The sequence below is a fragment of the Phyllobates terribilis genome, unplaced genomic scaffold (assembly GCF_046119375.1).
Source record: "Phyllobates terribilis strain yellow unplaced genomic scaffold, ASM4611937v1 Scaffold_7__3_contigs__length_470593459, whole genome shotgun sequence".
Classification (NCBI taxonomy): domain Eukaryota; kingdom Metazoa; phylum Chordata; class Amphibia; order Anura; family Dendrobatidae; genus Phyllobates; species Phyllobates terribilis.
In genome coordinates, this window is record NW_027362767.1 from 55,002,178 (window position 1) to 55,020,745 (window position 18,568).

The 18,568-nt window shown below is 41.7% G+C and overlaps 1 protein-coding gene across 2 annotated transcripts in view; it reads left to right on the forward strand.

Annotated features, from left to right (window-relative positions):
- Positions 1 to 18,568, forward strand: part of MDGA2 (MAM domain containing glycosylphosphatidylinositol anchor 2) — an 819,067-nt gene that overhangs the window by 701,344 nt on the left and 99,155 nt on the right. For both annotated transcript variants that reach the window (XM_073638570.1, XM_073638571.1), the window contains exon 9: positions 15,359 to 15,628. In XM_073638570.1, coding sequence (XP_073494671.1) covers positions 15,359 to 15,628 — 270 coding nt within the window. The remainder of the gene's footprint in view (positions 1 to 15,358; positions 15,629 to 18,568) is intronic.

Below are 18,568 nucleotides of genomic sequence, written 5' to 3' on the forward strand. Positions count from 1 at the left end.
ATGGTCAGGTAAAACACATCCTGGACCATTACCGTAATGTCAGCAAGTCGCTGCATTACATATCCCCCCCCTCTGTTCAAACTTGTGGGGTTGAACACATAATATACACAATCACTATAACCCCCAGCTCTGCTCAAACTTGTGGGGTTGAACACATAATATACACAATGACATTATAACCCCCAGTTCACATAGAGACCATGTACTTTACAATTGTGCTACTCAGCCCCTGGAACATTAGTCAACGACATTAGCCCATTCCTTAGGGACCTACCATTTGTCACTGTCACTGACTTCGTCAGGTCACCTTTCCGGGTCGTAACCTTGTCAGAGCTCCCCCGCTCCCAGCGGTCAGTTGTAACCTTGTCAGTTCTCCCCCGCTCCCAGCGGTCAGTCATACAGCGGTGTGACTCACATGCCCTGGTATCTAAGGTCCGCTTCGACTCCGTACTGTCCCGTCCTCTATTGGGTCGTTTGTATGGGCTGCTCAAACCTGAGTTACTGGAGGTCTCACTACCTCTAAACCCACGCCCACTACTCTCAGGACATCTTGAAAGGTCCCTAACTCCAGCTATAGCTGTTCTGTTATTTAGGGGGCCCTTTCTCTGTCTGGTCTCATAATTTCTAGATGGCTGCCATCTTCTGCTACTCAGATGATGCTGTCTATCCACTCGCAGTCTAGCGAGATTCAACTGTTCTACCTCTCGCAGGTAGGTCACTCGGTACTCCAACAGCATGCACATATATCCCAGGCTTTCTTCTATTCCTACAGCGGAGAATGATACCATGCCGTCTTTGTCTGGTATCCAGTCCTGACGATCACGTGGACTGCTTACTTTCCCCACACCAGACTTTTTGACCATCAGCTTCCTCACCAGAACATGAGGCACCCGGATGACCTCTTCACGCATACTGTGAGCTTTTCTCATAAGCTCCAGTTGTCTAGCGGCTTGTTCTGTCTTCAACCGGAGAAACCGCTTCGTGCGAATACATCGCCAGTGCATGTCACTTAGGATAGCCACCCTCTTCACGGTGACTTCGGTCGTGGACAGGACCACCAGCTGTTTAGCTTCTGAGGTCAAGTACACCTTACAGGCTCCCACGGCCTTCTTAAACTCCTCATGCACGGACTCACTGGTGCATTCTTCCCTCAAATCCTCGGGCACATCTACGAGGCACTTGTACCAAGACGTTTCGGTCTCACCAGTGGTTTCCATATGTTCAACCAGCTCAGGGTTCAGGGACAACTGACTTTCAGCTTCTTCCCCCTTTACGCTTCCCCTGAGCTGACTCACAGCTACAAATTCACCAATTTTCGTCTTGACCACTTCCATCTCATATTTATCTGTGGTTAACACTCTCTTAGCTCTCCTCAGGCCCACCCTCTCTTGGTATAAGGGAGTGAGTGCAACGTGTTCGCCCTTTTCCTTCTCCAAGAAGGCCTCGTTCACTGAGTGATACTTTGTCAGGCGACTTTTGAGCCCGGAAACTTCTTCCTCTAGCTCCGCCACTCGCCTCTCAGCGGCCCGTCTCTGAAGCTCCTCTTGCTTCCAATGGGTTTGTAGCGACTCCTTGAGCTCCTTGATCTCGGCTCCTACATCCACCGAATCATCCGAGCTCACATCACTCGAGGAGGTATCTGCTTTATACCTCCCATCTCCAGTGACCAACTCCTGGCCCTGGTCTGTGGCTTCTCCAATAGACTTCATCACCTTTTTCCGCTCAGCTTCCATCTTGCTGACCGTTTCCTTAAGGCACGTCACCGCCCTCTGGAGAGTATCACAGGACATCTGTAGCTCCTTCACCTGAGCTTCCAGACCTAGGGTCTTCCTGCGGAGATCACCATTTTCATCACGGGTGTCCTGCAGGGTGGTCTCAACCACTTGGCGCACGTGCTCTGCACCAGCCTTATCCTCCTCTAGTTTTACTTTAACCTTGAGGAGATCCTCATAATCCCTCCTACGTTGTTGCAGTTCCTTACCAAACTTTTCATCGCACTCCTTCTTGGAGTCACACAGTTCCTGGTGGAACTGTTCGCGCAGTCGTTCTAAGTTTTGTTCACGCCCAGCAACTTCATGCTGCAGCGCCTCTTTGAGGGCAGACAGCTCTAACTGTACCAGGAAGAAGCGATCTTTCACCTCGCATAACTCATCTTTACATACCGCTTTGTCAATCTCTAATTGAAAAACCTCCTCCTTGATTTTGCGGCAGTCCTCCTTAATTCCGTAGATCATTTCCTTCCACTGGTTAATTTCCGCGTGGCTTTGCTCCACGTCTCGCTGCCAGTTCCTCATAAGCTGGTGTATTTTCTGCTGTTCAGACTCCAGGATCAACTGGTCTGAGGACACGTTCCCCAGGTTTTCACATAATTGCTGCTCGTCACTCTGATCCTGCTGGCCGATAGGCTCCAGCTCTTGGTCACGACTGGCCGCCTCCTCTTTCAGGGCTGTCAGATCCTTCTGACTCGGTACCGTACCGGAGGTTGCTACTGGCAACGTCACCTCCTCTTCTACCTCTAATGGAGGATCCACACTTGAAGCAAAGGCACACAGTACTACATTCTCTTTATTTTCATTTTCCGCCAAGTCTACAGGAGCAACCTTTTGGTGGCCCTTGCGCCGTCTACGAGATGGGGACTTTCTCACCTCGTCTAGCCCCTCCTGACTGACCTCTCCTTCTACTTTCGTAGTGTCACCGTCAGCTACGGGGTCTGTGTCACTCCCCATGGTGTTGTGGACTAACAGGTCACCTCCCACTTTGACGTCACCCCCTTCTACTGGAGCTACCCCGTTATCAAGGGTCACATTATCATTTTTAGGAGGTACCAGCCCACCACCAGTAATTTTTTTTGATTTTCTATCCTCCACGCTGTTTTGAACAACCGCCCCTTTTTTAGACTCCGCCCCCTTTTTAACAACCACACCGGCAGGGGAATTTTTACAAGAAAAATCAACAATAGTCTTAGGACTCAGTTCACAACAGCTCTTACCACCTCCCCGGGCACTCTGGGACAACACTGGCGCCCCCGGAGAGTTCATAGAATGGTCCACTGCCGCAATTCCATATGGTGCCCACAGCTCCTGTGGTTCCTGTACCATGTCCAGTTTCATGTCCAGTAGACGTTTCTCAAATACCTGCTCCAGTTTTAACAGGCACTTTAATCGCTCTATTCGCTCAATAGCTTCCGACTCAGTTGCTGCTCCCTTCAGAGCCATTTTTATCTGCTCCTGCATTTCCTCAGGACACTATTCACACACCGCTCTCCCCGGAAAAATTTTCGTGGCCCCGCCGAGCCACAGCAAAACCGGATTTGAGTGCGACGACAACCTTCGCAACCCCGCCGAGTTGCAGCCAGATGCTTTAAACTTCGTGAGCCCCGCCGAGCCACAGCAAACCAGGTTTGAGTGTCGACGACAATCTTCGCAACCCCACCGAGTTGCAGCCAGATGCTTTAATCCACACTCGTCGTCCTGTGCCGTTGCCCCTAGCAACCGGGCTGTCGTTGCCGCTAGCAACCGGGCTGCAGTTGCCCGCATTCTCGAACCATATGTAAGGCAGCACTAGTCATCATAATGGGGATACTCGCTGCACCGGGTAAATCAAAGCACACCAGCAATGTCCTTCCGGTATTTCACAATGCTGTAGTTTATTGCACTTCATAAACCACAGTTCACTGGGTCCAACTCAGTGGCACGCCGACACACATATATATATATTGTTCACGAGCCAAGTGGCAGACCGGCCCACTTGCTCCAGGTACAGCCTTCAGCAAGGTAATAACATAGCAATGTCCATATTAATGTCCATATAACACAGGGTATTACCTTTGCCGGGTTTAGCTGCTGCAGTCCATTAGGCTTGCCACCACTGTGGCTTTGCGGCTTCCCAGGTAGGGGTCTCCAGCCATCGTTCCCTCAAAGGCCACTGACATCCACACAGGATCCAGGCTCTGCCTTTCAGGACTCTTACTCAAACCTCGGCCTTCTAAGGCCACTAGCATCCACACAGGATCCAGGCTCTGCCTTTCAGGCACCAGGCTTCACTCGGCCTCACTAGGCCTCACATGGTCGGTGTCCCACACACACGGGAACAGGTCTTACGCCTCTCTCACAGAACACACCTGTCTCCCATCAAGCAGGGCTTATATATGCATCCCGTGCACACACACACATACTGACAGGACCTTGCTGATGTCACAGTCATATGATCAGACAGACATTCTGTGCGCGCAGGACCTGTGCTATGTCACAGTCATGTGACCAGTCACCTGAGGGGAAAAGGTACATGGTCAGGTAAAACACATCCTGGACCATTACCGTAATGCCAGCAAGTCGCTGCATTACAATATATATATATATCTTATAGTTTTTACACTGGCCACTGGAGCTTTTTAGACCTTATTTAAACAATATGTCATTTTCTGATGATAGCTTCCCTTTAATCACCAGTAAAAGTTTTCAGATTTTTCACATGTATTGGTCAAACAGTTACATATAACTTTTTCTTTTTTTTTTAGGTTAAAAAAGCTAATTTTTGCATTACAAATCAAGCTGTTTTAACTATATGAGTTGCTTTTTAGAAACATTTGGCTTTTCTGGTCAAAAACAAAATAAAAATATATAATTTTTAAACAATAAGCCCAATTTATTTTTTTAATTAAGCAAAATAAAAATCCTAAAATAAAATTAGTAGCTTTGTCCACCATTGTACAACCGTTATTTTGATATTTAAGATACAATCAATTCATGTCATATATGGAGCAAAGGTATGTTTTGGATTGGTGGGTGTTTTAATTTGTTTTGTGGTTTTTTTTTATATACAGTATATCATATTTTTTTTTATATTACTTTCTGGAGCAACTTTTCTTAGAACTTTTCAACATTCGCCTTTTGTTCTTCATGGAAATTTATAAATAAATTAAAGGGAGTTTCTAGGGCTGAACAGAAAAGTCAGCAGTCATTGTATGTGACGATCCAATGGGTGTCTCTGGTTTTTCATGGCGTTTCCTCTATTGCCTTCCTCCTGCCTTAATTGATATGAAAAACCAAAACAAAGATCAGAAGACCATGTATGATGAAAAAATATAAATCTTTATTAGGCTGTGTTCACACGATGCGTATTTCATGCGTTTCCGCGGCGTTTTTGCAGTTGCGTAAACGCCGCGGAAACGCATGAAAAACGCATGGTAGAAGGGCAGCAATGTTCCCCAATGGAAATCCGCATGTGCTGTGCCCATGATGCGGATTTTTCCGCAGCGTTAACGCTGCGGTCAAAAATCCGCAGCATGTCAATTAATTTTGCGGAAACGCGGCGATTTCGCCGCCATTGACTTGCATTAGAACGCGCCAATTCCGCAAGACAGCATCTGTACTTGCGTAATTGGTGCGTTCTAATGTGCGGATGGTACCCGGGTGTGGAGGAGAGGAGAGTCTCATCCACACCCAGGTACCATTAAAAAGCTGTAAAAAGAAGAATAAAATAAAAAATAAATGTATTCTTACCTTCTGTCGGCCCGCGCAGCGCTCCCGCTTGGTTCCCGGCACTTGCAGTGAGTTGTAGGACCTGCGGTGACGTCAGAGTCATGTGACGGGTCACGTGACGCTGACGTCGGCAGGTCTTTCAATTCAAAGTTGCCGGCAGCCGGGAGAACGGAGTGAGCAGGACAGCGCGGGCCATCAGAGGTAAGTATATACACTCTCTCAGTTCACACTGTATAAATCCATGCTGTTTGCATGGATTTATATAGTGTGACCTAGTTATCAAGCACTTTCCAGGTGATGCTAAAATCGCCTGGAAAGCGCTTGTCAATCTGCATGCGGAAACGCATGTGAATCTGCATGTGGATCCGCATGTATTCTGCAGGAAAAACGCATGCACAATCTGCATGCGTTTTTTCTGCCAGGGAGATGCAGAAATGATGCAGAAATTTTCTGCTTCATTTCTGCATCGTGTGCACATACCCTTAGACAAAATTCATAATACTCAGGGAAATGGGGAGGAAAAAGTGCAGGAGTGCCAACACCTGTGTTAACAGAGGGTGTCCAACAGAAGAGCCACATAAGGTATATTATATACTATATGAGTACAAATCAATGACTAATACCACTGATTACATCCCAGTGCATATGTATACACTTTTAACAAAGCCATTAGAGAGGACACATAAATATACTTGTGAATATATATACCTGGGATGCAGGGCAGGGTGTATAGAGAGCTCTGTGTCAGGGCGCCCACCCCAACGCGCGTTTCGTTATCACCTTCGTCAGGGAGCATGGAGTGATAAGTGATGGTGGGATTTAAAAAGGCCGCCGGCATGTTGTCACGATCTGGAAGTGAATGATGTGGAAGATGCATCCTACATCATCCATACAGTGCCACCAATGTCACTCCTACGCAGGCGCTTTTTGCTTTGCCCTGAATACTGTATTGCATATGTGCCGGTTTTACTTCCAGGTCATTGTCTCTCTCTGCAGACTTATGAATCCCCCCAGCGCACACACTATGCACTATGGGGATTCAGACCTGGTAATGGAGGGTATGTATGCGTTATACATACTCCTGGCCAGTGGGCACAGGAGTGGAGCGAGGCTGTGTCCTCTAGTCGGCCACGCCCACTGGAAGGCCACATCACTAGATGGGGAGTGGCCTCACTCAATACAAGTGTATGGAGTGAGGCCACACTCACTAGATGGCTCTGGCAGGGAGTATGTATAACTCATACATACCCTTCGGTCCCAGGTCAGAAACCGGCGAATACCCGCAGCTCACAGTGCCTGTGCTGGGGGATACATAAGTCTGCAGTCACACAGAGTGACTGCAGACCTATTGATTTGGACCGGACAACCCCTTTAATGGATTGCGGTAAAAAAGGCATTTAAGGTGGTGACTTTAGTTTTATTTAGGGACAATCTGACGTCATGTTCCCTTTAAATGACTCCTGTTCAAAATGTAACACTGTCTCTTTAGATTATTTATTTTTATTTTAAAATGTTTGCAATTAAATTTGTGAAAACAAAAAAGAAAGTTGCTTCTCCAGCATATCAAGTTATTGAAAAGAGGCAGGAATGAAATGTTCCTAAATTACTGTTATTACTATGGTTACCTAAAAAAAAAAGTAAGGTAACACAACGTAATTCCTTGCTGTATAAAAGCAATCTTCATTCTAGGAGAAAAAAAAGCTCAAATCAGCCCCCCAAAAAATGATGCTGTAATGAGCGGTCAATAATGAATGATACATACTGTATGTAACTATTGTCTATTATACTGCACTGTCGAAGTAAATAGGCAGCAAGTGATCTCAGCCGCTCAAATACAATTAGCCATTGATTTATGTAAAAAAATAAATAAATAAATTACCTGAATTTACATTGTGTTTGTCCATTCAAAACAAATTACTAATTACTTTCAAAATTTCTCTATATTGACCCAGTTGTTGGAGGCTCATGGCGTAATTTCTGTATGTACATTTTTTTTTTTTATTTGGTTATCATGTTGAATGTGTGAAGTATTATCTAGAGCTGAGGTGGGCAATTAATTTTCCCGAGGGGCCACGTGAAAGACCGTGACTGTTGAGGAGGCTCGAACCAATAGGCTGAAATTAATTCTGCTCAATATTAATATTAACATATTACAATTAATAATAATATAAAATAATTTTATTTAGCACTTAATATTGAGGTGGATTAAGTATGCCAACATCTCTCTATATACCGTATGAGCCCACACACAGCCCCCTATATACCGTATGAGCCCACACACAGCCCCCTATATACTGTATGAGCTTGCACACAGCCCCCCTATATACTGTATGAGCCTGCACACAGACCCCCTATATACTGTATGAGCCCGCACACAGGCCCCTGTATACCAGCTCTGATCTAGAGAATTTAAACAAATTCCTGGTAAATTATTATATGTGTTGAAAATTTTGTATTGTATAAGAATTTATATATTCACTTCTTGGAATACGAGTACCCAGTGCCAGCCAGCTGCTGCATAAGCTGATGTGAATAAGGATGAGCATCATGCTATGTTACTTATTTGTCATAATTATTTTTTTTGTTCATACGGTGCTTGGTAATGCATCATTCAGAATACAGAATATGGGGCCAAATGATGTATTATATGGTGATAATCAACAAACAGTATATACAGTCCAGACCAAAAGTTTAGACACCCTTCTCATTTAAAGATTTTTCTGTATTTTCATGACTTTGAAAATTGTACATTCACACTGAAGGCATCAAAACTATGAATTAACACATGTGGAATTATATACTTAACAAAAAAGTGTGAAACAACTGAAAATATGTCTTATATTCTAGGTTCTTCAAGGTAGCCACCTTTTGCTTTGATGACTGCTTTGCACACACTCGGCATTCTCTTGATGAGCTTCAAGAGGTAGTCACCGGAAATGGTTTTCACTTCACAGGTGTGCCCTGTCAGGTTTAATAAGTGGGATTTCTTGCCTTATAAATGGGGTTGGGACCATCAGTTGAGTTGTGCAGAAGTCTGGTGGATACACAGCTGATAGTCCTACTGAATAGACTGTTAGAATTTGTATTATGGCAAGACAAAAGCAGCTAAGTAAAGAAAAACGAGTGGCCATCATTACTTTAAGAAATGATGGTCAGTCAGTGCGAAAAATTGGGCAAACTTTGAAAGTGTCCCCAAGTGCAGTTGCAAAAACCATCAAGCACTACAAAGAAACTGGCTCACATGAGGACCGCCCCAGGAAAGGAAGAACAAGAGTCACCTCTGCTTCTGAGGATAAGTTTATCCGAGTCACCAGCCTCAGAAATCGCAGGTTAACAGCAGCTCAGATTAGAGACCAGGTCAATGCCACACAGAGTTCTAGCAGCAGACACATCTCTTCAACAACTGTTAAGAGGAGACTTTGTGCAGCAAGCCTTCATGGTAAAATAGCTGCTAGGAAACCACTGCTAAGGAAAGGCAACAAGCAGAAGAAACTTGTTTGGGCTAAAGAACACAAGGAATGGACATTAGACCAGTGGAAATCTGTGCTTTGGTCTGATGAGTCCAAATTTGAGATCTTTGGTTCCAACCACCGTGTCTTTGTGCGACGCAGAAAAGGTTAACGGATGGACTCTGCTTGCCTGGTTCCCACCGTGAAGCATGGAGGAAGAGGTGTGATGGTGTGGGGGTGCTTTGCTGGTGACACTGTTGGGGATTTATTCAAAATTGAAGGCATACTGAACCAGCATGGCTACCACAGCATCTTGCAGCGGCATGCTATTCCATCCAGTTTGCGTTTAGTTGGACCATCATTTATTTTTCAACAGGACAATGACCCCAAACACACCTCCAGGCTGTGTAAGGGCTATTTGACCAAGAAGGAGAGTGATGGGGTGCTACGCCAGATGACCTGGCCTCCACAGTCACCAGACCTGAACCCAATCGAGATGGTTTGGGGTGAGCTGGACCGCAGAGTGAAGGCAAAAGGGCCAACAAGTGCTAAGCATCTCTGGGAACTCCTTCAAGATTGTTGGAAGACCATTTCCGGTGACTACCTCTTGAAGCTCATCAAGAGATTGCCAAGAGTGTGCAAAGCAGTCATCAAAGCAAAAGGTGGCTACTTTGAAGAACCTAGAATATAAGACATATTTTCAGTTGTTTCACACTTTTTTGTTAAGTATATAATTCCACATGTGCTAATTCATAGTTTTGATGCCTTCTGTGTGAATGTACAATTTTTATAGTCATGAAAATACAGAAAAATCTTCAAATGAGAAGGTGTGTCCAAACTTTTGGTCTGTACTGTATATATATTTATCTATTGTGGTATAGTGACTTGCTTGGCTGTATGCTGAGGTAGACAAGTAACACTGTCTCTTTACATTTCAGGTTAGTTTATTAAACATCATAAACTAACCTGGAGTCCATATAGAAAACACAGCCCATTCAGCATAAAGGCACAACAAAATACCAAAGTTGCAGCACAGTCCGTATATCAGCCGGCATCTGGCCACTTGGGGTTAGTTGCTCACAGTTCAGCACAGCACATGCAAGCTCCTCTCTGGAGCAGGGTTTTTCCTGACACTGCCTCCCTCCTGAGTCAAAAGGCTGGCTTTTTATAGCCACAATCCACGCCCTGGAGTGGAGATAGGGTGTCTGGCGTCCCTCCCAGCACTTAGCCATCCACCTGTAAAGCATGCCCCTGTAAACCTGGCTATTAACCCTCTCTGCACCTAATGCGCAGGAGAAACTTCTGTTTCACATCACTGAAGCTAATAGTCTCAGTGAAACATATTTCCCCTCCAGTATTCTGCCAGTGACTTTGTCACACTATATATATATATAAATCTATATAGATATATATCTATATATATATATACTGTAGATATAGATCTCTCTCTCTCTCTATATATATATATAGATCTTTATCTAGCTATCTATCTATATAAGTATGCAAAAAATAAAGGTGCAGCACTAGCAGGAAATAGAGATGTGAGTGCAGAGCCTCAGAGGCATAACCAGACCTCCAAATAAACAAAAAAAGATAGAGGCAGCACTCCAAAAGGATCAAATATGAGGTGCTTTATTGACCCATGTCAAAAATGGTGACCTTTCGTCCCTAGTGAAGGGTTGAGAAAGTCCCTCATTAGGGGCGAAACTTCACCATTTTTGACATTAGTCAATAAAGCACCTCATATTTGATCCTTTTGGAGTGCTGCCTCTATCTTTTTCACAGTTGACGCTTACTACTTCCTGGCAATGGCTCCTGCTAAGAGGTGGGATATATTATTCACTATCACTTTTAAAAGTTTTAGAAGTAGGAAAAATGGGAAAAAGTAAGGATCTGAGGGCCAAATTTTGATGGTTGGACTACTACATCCTAGCTCTCCCAAATTGGCAGGTCTAATATGGGGTATTCCCATTATGCAATGTTTATTGGTTGTCAAAAGTGGACAACCGGTCATGGCCACCTAAGTCAAATGGGTGAATTAATGCAAAACTGTCTGGTCTGGTCTCAGAGACTGTGAACCGAAACATCACCACTTTCTTTTTGGAGTGCTGCCTTCATTTTTTTTTTTATTCATTCAAAACAAAAATAAGATTTTTCTATTTTTCTCAAAAAGTTGGTTTTTATTTCTGTTTTTGCTGTTATTTTTGTTTTTTTGAGAATGTTATAGTTAAAGATTGAGCATAGACAACAATGGTGGAAAAACATTAACTCTCAACAGTACAAGTTCCTATCCTCACATCCTTTATATGTGGCTATGAAGGTCACATAGATTTTTTCCTACAGCTGAGAACACCACATTGACACATTGACATAGTGAAAAGCTTCTTGTGAGATATCAGGGGCTAGGAATGGCTCACTAATCCACCATACATTGCTTAACTCCCATGCTGGAGGACCAATCCTACCCTGTTTCACACAGACAACCCATTGATATGAATGGGCAATGTGTAATGCTTCATTTTTCCTGTGGAGGCACTGCAGGAAAAAACTTACAGCCAATTTTACTACAGATTTCAGGTAATCGCTGAGGATGCTTGCAGTGGGAAACTTTGTGATCAGTTTATTTATTGTTAGTGGATCAGTCTGAGAAGTAGGGGTTTCCCAGTATGAAGAAACTCTTTTTTTTCCTGAAGCATTCTGGTAAGCTTTTAGATTTGACAGTTCATGTAGGTTTCCTGCTTCAAAGAAGTGACATGAATGTTTTTTTTCTCCATCAGGCATTTTTCAAAACATCTTCTGTAAAAAAAAAAAAAGATGAAGAAAAGTGCAAAAAAAAAACTTCCTCAAATCAATAGCTAAGTGGATTTTACATAGAAATGAATTGGAAGAGTTTTTCAAAAGTTTTTGAAGCTGTTTTTTTGAGGAGGATTCAAAATCTCCTAAAAAAAAACCTCTGTGTGAATATGTCCTAAGCGGAAAAGAACAAGGACTATAGGGTGATGAAAACAGCTCAGCTTTTCCTTTCTTCTCCGAGCTGTGGTCCCCACAAATACCACAAAACAATCTCCTATGAAAGTGAATGAGTCCTTTTCTGAGATGCTGATAATTTCTAGATTTGCAAAAGTTCAAACAAGATAAAAGAAAATATAATAAAAACACAAATCAGAAAATAACAGCTTAAAAAAAAATTATGCATTATTCACATGCAACCTTATATGGTGCTGTAGTACTACTTGCTCTGCCATATGGTGAATATTATAGAGAAATACTTTTGGAAAGGGTTTAAAGATTTTTTTTTTGCAATACCGCCATAAGAACCCATTAAAATATAACATTTGAAGTTTATGTATGGGTTCATTGATTTTTTTTATGGGTGCTCTATTGCGGATCTATACAATAGGAGATACATGTGCACAAGCCACGATTGTCAATGATACCTAAATCAAAGTGAGGGTGTGATAACCTCATCCCGTATAATTTACAAATGGGAGGTGGCAGCAAAAATAGAAATAAAGCACAAAAAGAAAAAGAAACCGCCTCATTGCGCACAAGTGTGTATCGGAGCTTTTTCTGCGATTTTGCAGGTTATTGTTGGATTTCAGATGTACAGCCTTTATATAAGTCTTTGAATACAATATTACAACTTCACATAAGAGGACAATGCCGGGATTTATGTTTACAGGGGATTTTTTTTTTTTTTTTTCAAGTGAAAGAGCTCCGTAAAGACATTCCCGTCCTTCGGGTGCATTAACCTAGATGTGAACTTTACTGCTGACTTTTTTTTTTTTGCCTGTAAAGGAAGATAAAGAAGTAATTTTCGAATAGACAGGATGGCTTTTCCTGTCTTTCTAGAAGAGACTACAATGCTAGACAGAGATTAATGACCTGCAAAGTGTAAGGTTTTTAAATTAATGTTACTTATTACAACTATGGCTCCGAGACAAAAAAGAAAGTCATCAGCGGGGACACAACCACCCACTAATTGATTCGAGAAGTTTGCTTTATAAGTATAAGCACTTTCTAGTGTTCTCTGATTGTGTCGGAGCAGGGGCGGTGTGACAAGTGTGACAAGCAGTTAAGCCCCAAAGCTCTTGTTTGCTGTTAGAAGTGAATAGCAATGTCGTCTCGCAGAATCAATCTAGGGGATGTAGTTGGTATGTTAGCAAACCTGGAGGCGCGTTGCAAATAAAATAGCATACTTAAGCATTCAGGAAAACAGATTAGAAAAGGCAAGCCTATGTGTAATGTCAAGGCCAAGATGTATCAATAGAAAGGGTAATACAATAAACAAAAAAAAAAATGTCGTCTATATACCGGTTGCAGTATAGTTTTTCACATAGAACCTGCATATTCATATCCTTCAGTAAGGTCCAGAAATATTTGGTCAGTGACCGGATCTTCGTGATTTCAGCTCTTCAGGCCACTATTTTGGATTAAAAATGAAACAACTGAGCTGCAATAGAAGTGTTGATTCTCAGGGTTAATTAAAGGGGTTGAACAAAAATATCCTATGAAACGTTTAGGAATTGCAGCCATTTTTCTTCAAAGCCGTCTCATTTAAAGGGCTCCAAACTAATTGGACAAATTAACTTTACCCTAAATAAAATATTCATTATTAATACTTTGTAAAGAATCTTTTGCAGCAATGATGGTCTGAAGTCTGGATGCCATGGACGTCACCATCACGTTTCCTCCGTTGTGATGCTTTGCCGCCTTTACTGCATTGATTTCAGTTACTTGTTTGTGGCTCTTTCTGTCTTAAGTTTTGTCTTCAGCCTGTGAAATGCTGCTCGATGGGGCTGAGATCTGGTGACTTACGCAGCCATTACAGAATATTCTACTTCTTTGCCTCCACTCCTGGGTTGCTTTCGCAGGATGTTTTGGGTCATTGTCCATCTATAATGTGAAGCGTCGTCCAATCAGCCTTGCTGCATTTGCTTGAATCTGGACAGAAAGTATCGCCCTGTGCACACAGGATTCATCTGGCTGCTTCTGCCTTCAGTCACATAATCAATAAACATTAGTGACCCGGTACCAATGGAAGCCATGCATGCCCAACCATCACACGGCCTCCACCATGTGTTGTGCTTTGGATCATGAGCCGTTCCAAGACTTCTCCAGACTTTCTTCTTCCCATCATTCTGGTACCGGTTGATCTTAGTTTTGTTTTTTCCAGAACTGCATGGCTTTTTTAGATGTTTTTTGGCAAAGTCTAATCTGGCCTTTCTATTTTTCAGGCTGATTAATGGTTTGCACCTTGTGGTGAACCCTCTGTATTTGCTCTCATGAAGTCTTCTGTTTACGGTAGACTTAGAACCACCGACTTCCTGGAGAGTGTTCTTTACTTGGGTGGATGATGTGAAGGGATTTTTCTTCGCCATGGAAAGGATTTTGTGATCATCCACCACTGTTGTCTCCTGTGGACGTCAAGGCCATTTTTGGAGTTCCTAGGCTCATCAGTGCGCTCTATTTTTAAAGATTGTACCAAACTGTTGATTTGGCCACCCCTAACATTTCTGCTATCTCTCTGACAGATTTCTTTTTTTACCCCTAATGACTATCTGTTTCTCTTCCATTGACATCTCCTTTGACCGCATGTTGTAGGTTCACAGCAACAGCTTCAAAATGCAAATGCCACATCTGGAATCAGCTCCAGATCTTTTTCCTGCTTAATTGATGATGTATTAAAGAGGCAAACAACCCATGCAGCCGATTAAAAAGCTTTTGAGATAATTTCCCAATTACTTTTGGTCCCTTTAAAAAGAGGCAGCTACATATTAAAGAGCTGTAATTCCCAAACCCTTACTCCAATGAGGATGTGAATTTCCTCAAATTAAAGCAGAGAGTCTGCATTTTAAGCCCATGCTGATTATTTAACTGTATCTTGAATATGTTTTGGTAAACAGCTAAAATGCCAAAACTTGTGTGACTGTCTAAATATTCCTGAGCTAACTGTATAGGGAATAAGAAGGATCAGGCTGATGGATATCAATATGTCCAATCCTCTTCTTCCTAAAGAAGTGTCTGACAGTGGTTCACTCCTCTTTGCCTTTTGAGCACACACACATTTTGCCAAAAGTTACCTAAAAGTGTCTCACCCCTTCTGTTTGCCTCCTCTTCTAGCAAAAATAGGGGCAACAACATAGGAGATCTGGAATAACACATAAAAGCAAGGTCAGACTACACCCAAGGCTTGAATGTAGTCTGTAGCCTTAGAGGCACATGACTATATATAGGAGCTGTGTACAAAAATCAGTAGGCTATATATTTTCTTGCAAAAAAAGCAAAGATGTTTTATTTTTTACATGATCACCTCAAAATTGGAGATAATTTTAAATGCAAAATAAGAAACAGCCAAGTGTGATACGGTAGTTTTGGGGCAAATGATCCTTCATTTTTGGCTAATATTTGATTATTTCTGTCTTGCAGACCCCCCAGCTGTTGAACCCACCTTTCAAGAAATTAGACAAGGATTAGGCACCAGCGTCACAATGAATTGCAGGGTCTTGAGAGCTTATCCTACCCGTGTTCTTATGTATGAATGGAGACTGGGGAGCAAACTGTTAGAGAAGGGACAGTTCGACTCGCAGGATTACACGGAGCTGACGGTGAATATCCACTCCAAGGAAAATTATGGTACATACAACTGCAGCATAATTAATGAAGCTGGATCCGGACGGTGCAGTTTTCTGGTAACAGGTAAGCTCCATCGTACAGTACATTCTACAGCAACCACATAGTGGCCATTCTCAGGTACTGCAGCTAAGATCACATTCACTTGAATGGAAGTTTGGCTGCAGTACCTAAGAATGACCACTATGTGGTGTACTGAATTGTAGTGTTCTAGCTCAGAACACTGTGAATTTCAGTCAGATGCTGCTCCAGGTATCGGCTGTTGGACCCCTGCAGTCCTTTATAGATGTCCTGGAAACCCCTTTAAGGATATCTCAAGCTTATACTTCCATGCAATGCCAACAAAATGCAATCATTCGGGGTATAAATGACCTGTCATACAGTGACTAGATAATACTCACATGCAATGTCTATACAATAGAGTCATTCACTGTACAAATAATACCGTCATATAGTGCCTAATTCTCACGTAGTATCCACATACGTGAGTCAGTGTACAAATATTATCGTCATACAGTGTCTAATACTTTTATGCAATGCCCATAAAATAGTAATTTAGTGTACAAATAATACTGCGATATAATGCCTAATACTTCCGTATTGTGTCCACATAATACAGTCAGTGTACCAATATTACTGTTAGACAGTGCCTAACTAATATCCCTCTACAGTGTCCACATTATACAGTCATTCAGGGTACAAATAATACAGCCATACAGTGCCCAACTTATACTCCCATACAGTATCCATACTATACAGTCATTCAGGGTACAATTAATCCCGCCATACTGTGCCCAACTTATACTATCATACAATGTCCATACTATACAGTCATTCAGGGTACAAATAATACCGCCATACAGTGCCCAACTTATACTATCATACAATGTCCACATAATACAGTCATTTAATGTAGAAATATTATCATACAGTGCTTTATACTTTCATACAGTGTCCACACAATATAGTGAGTGTAGAAATAATACGCCATACTGTGTCTAACTAGTACACCCATACAGTGTCCAACTAATAAAGTGTAAACTAAATCATTCCATCTTAAAATGTTAACTAATACTTTCATATAATTCCCACACAATACAATCATTCAGTGTATAAATAACTCAACATACAGTGCTCAGATAATACTCACATACAGTGTCTATACAATGGAGTCATTCACTCTACAAATAACACCCTCATACAGTGCCTAATACTCACGTAGTATCCGCATAATACAGTCAGTGTACAAATAATATTATCATACAGTGCCTAGTACTTTCATGCAATGTCCATATAATGCAGTTATTCAGTGCCTAACTAATACTCCCATACAGTGTCCACATTATACAGTCATTCAGGGTACAAGTAATACCGCCATACATTGACCAACTAGTGCTACCATACAGTGTCAACATAATATAGTCATTTAGTTTATAAATAATGCCATCATACAGTGCTTAATACTTTCATACAGTGCCCACATACTACAGTCAATCAGTCTGCAAATAATACTCCATACAGTGTCTAACTAATACACACATACAGTGCCCACATAATCCAGTCAATCAGTGCAAAATAAATAATTGCATCATACAATGTTAAATAATACTTCCATACAATGTCCACATAATACAGTTATGGTACAAATAATACTGTCATGCAGTGTCCACATATTACAGTCATTTGATGTACAAATATTAACATTATGCAAAGGATAATACTTCCATACATTATCCTCATAGTGTAAAAATAAGACCATCCAACAGTGCCTAAACTAATACTCCCATAGAGTGTCCACATGATACAGTCATTCAGTGTAGAAATAATACCGTTATGCAATGCAGAACTAATACTTGCAGTGGTTACATAATGCAGTCAGTGTACAAATTATATAATTACACAATGCATAACTAATACTTTAATTTGCTATCCATATAATACAGGTATTCAGTATACATATATTATCGGCATACATGCATACTACTTTCATGCAAAACTCTCATTCAATGTAAAAATAATGGCATCATACAGTGCTTAATACTGCCACACCGTGTCCATATAATACAGTCAAGGTATGGATAATTATAAAGAGTCCACATAATACAGTTTAAAAATAATACCGTCATACAGTGCTTAATACTCCCATACAATACTTACATAATACAGTCATTTGGCGCATAAATAAAATTGTTTTACAATGCATAAATACTTTCATACAGTGAACAAACAATAGGTCATACAATGACTAATACTCCTATGACTGCTGTCTAGTGCCAAAATAATAGGTATGTTCAAGGATTTCCGCTAACCCAAAGCATCCAATGAGATTTGGGGGGCCCCTTTCTAAGGGTCCCAAGCTCTAGTTTGCATGTAACTATTAGAAAACTATAGTAACAACTTAAAACATAAAAAAATAAAACTTTTCAGATAAAGGAGAACCAAGCATCTTCATAGGTATTCCACGTAAGGGAACCGAGGCTAATTCGGCAACAAAAACTGCATGACGGATGAATAGAAATATAAACTTTATGACCTATAGTAAAAACTAAACTACAACATCAGGAGAAAAAAATACTACTGGAGACGTTCTCCCTGTCAGGAAATTGGATTTTTTTAGGGTCCCTCTAAAATTATAACTAATATATAACATTATTCGGCGGCATTTGTTTCACTTGTAATTGGCGACCTAGCATGAAGGCGGAATATCTGGAGGGATGTTTAGCATGATAAGCAATAAACTGAGAGCAATTAGGAGATAAATTGATGTTACATGTGGATAACAGCAGACTCTACTGAAACGTATTAGCTCGTATAAAGGAAATTAATGATTTGCTACCGCCGCTCTGCTTTATATGTTGGTGAGGTTAGTAGCCCGGTAACAATTCGCGGTTTGGCAGAAATACAGACTGCTGCTCATCATGAGGATTTTTGGACTTTTGATTTTTCTTTCCCCAATCAGTATAATCATTCAAGGGCTTGTTTTTCTAAAGTACGAGTTCAAGTTTT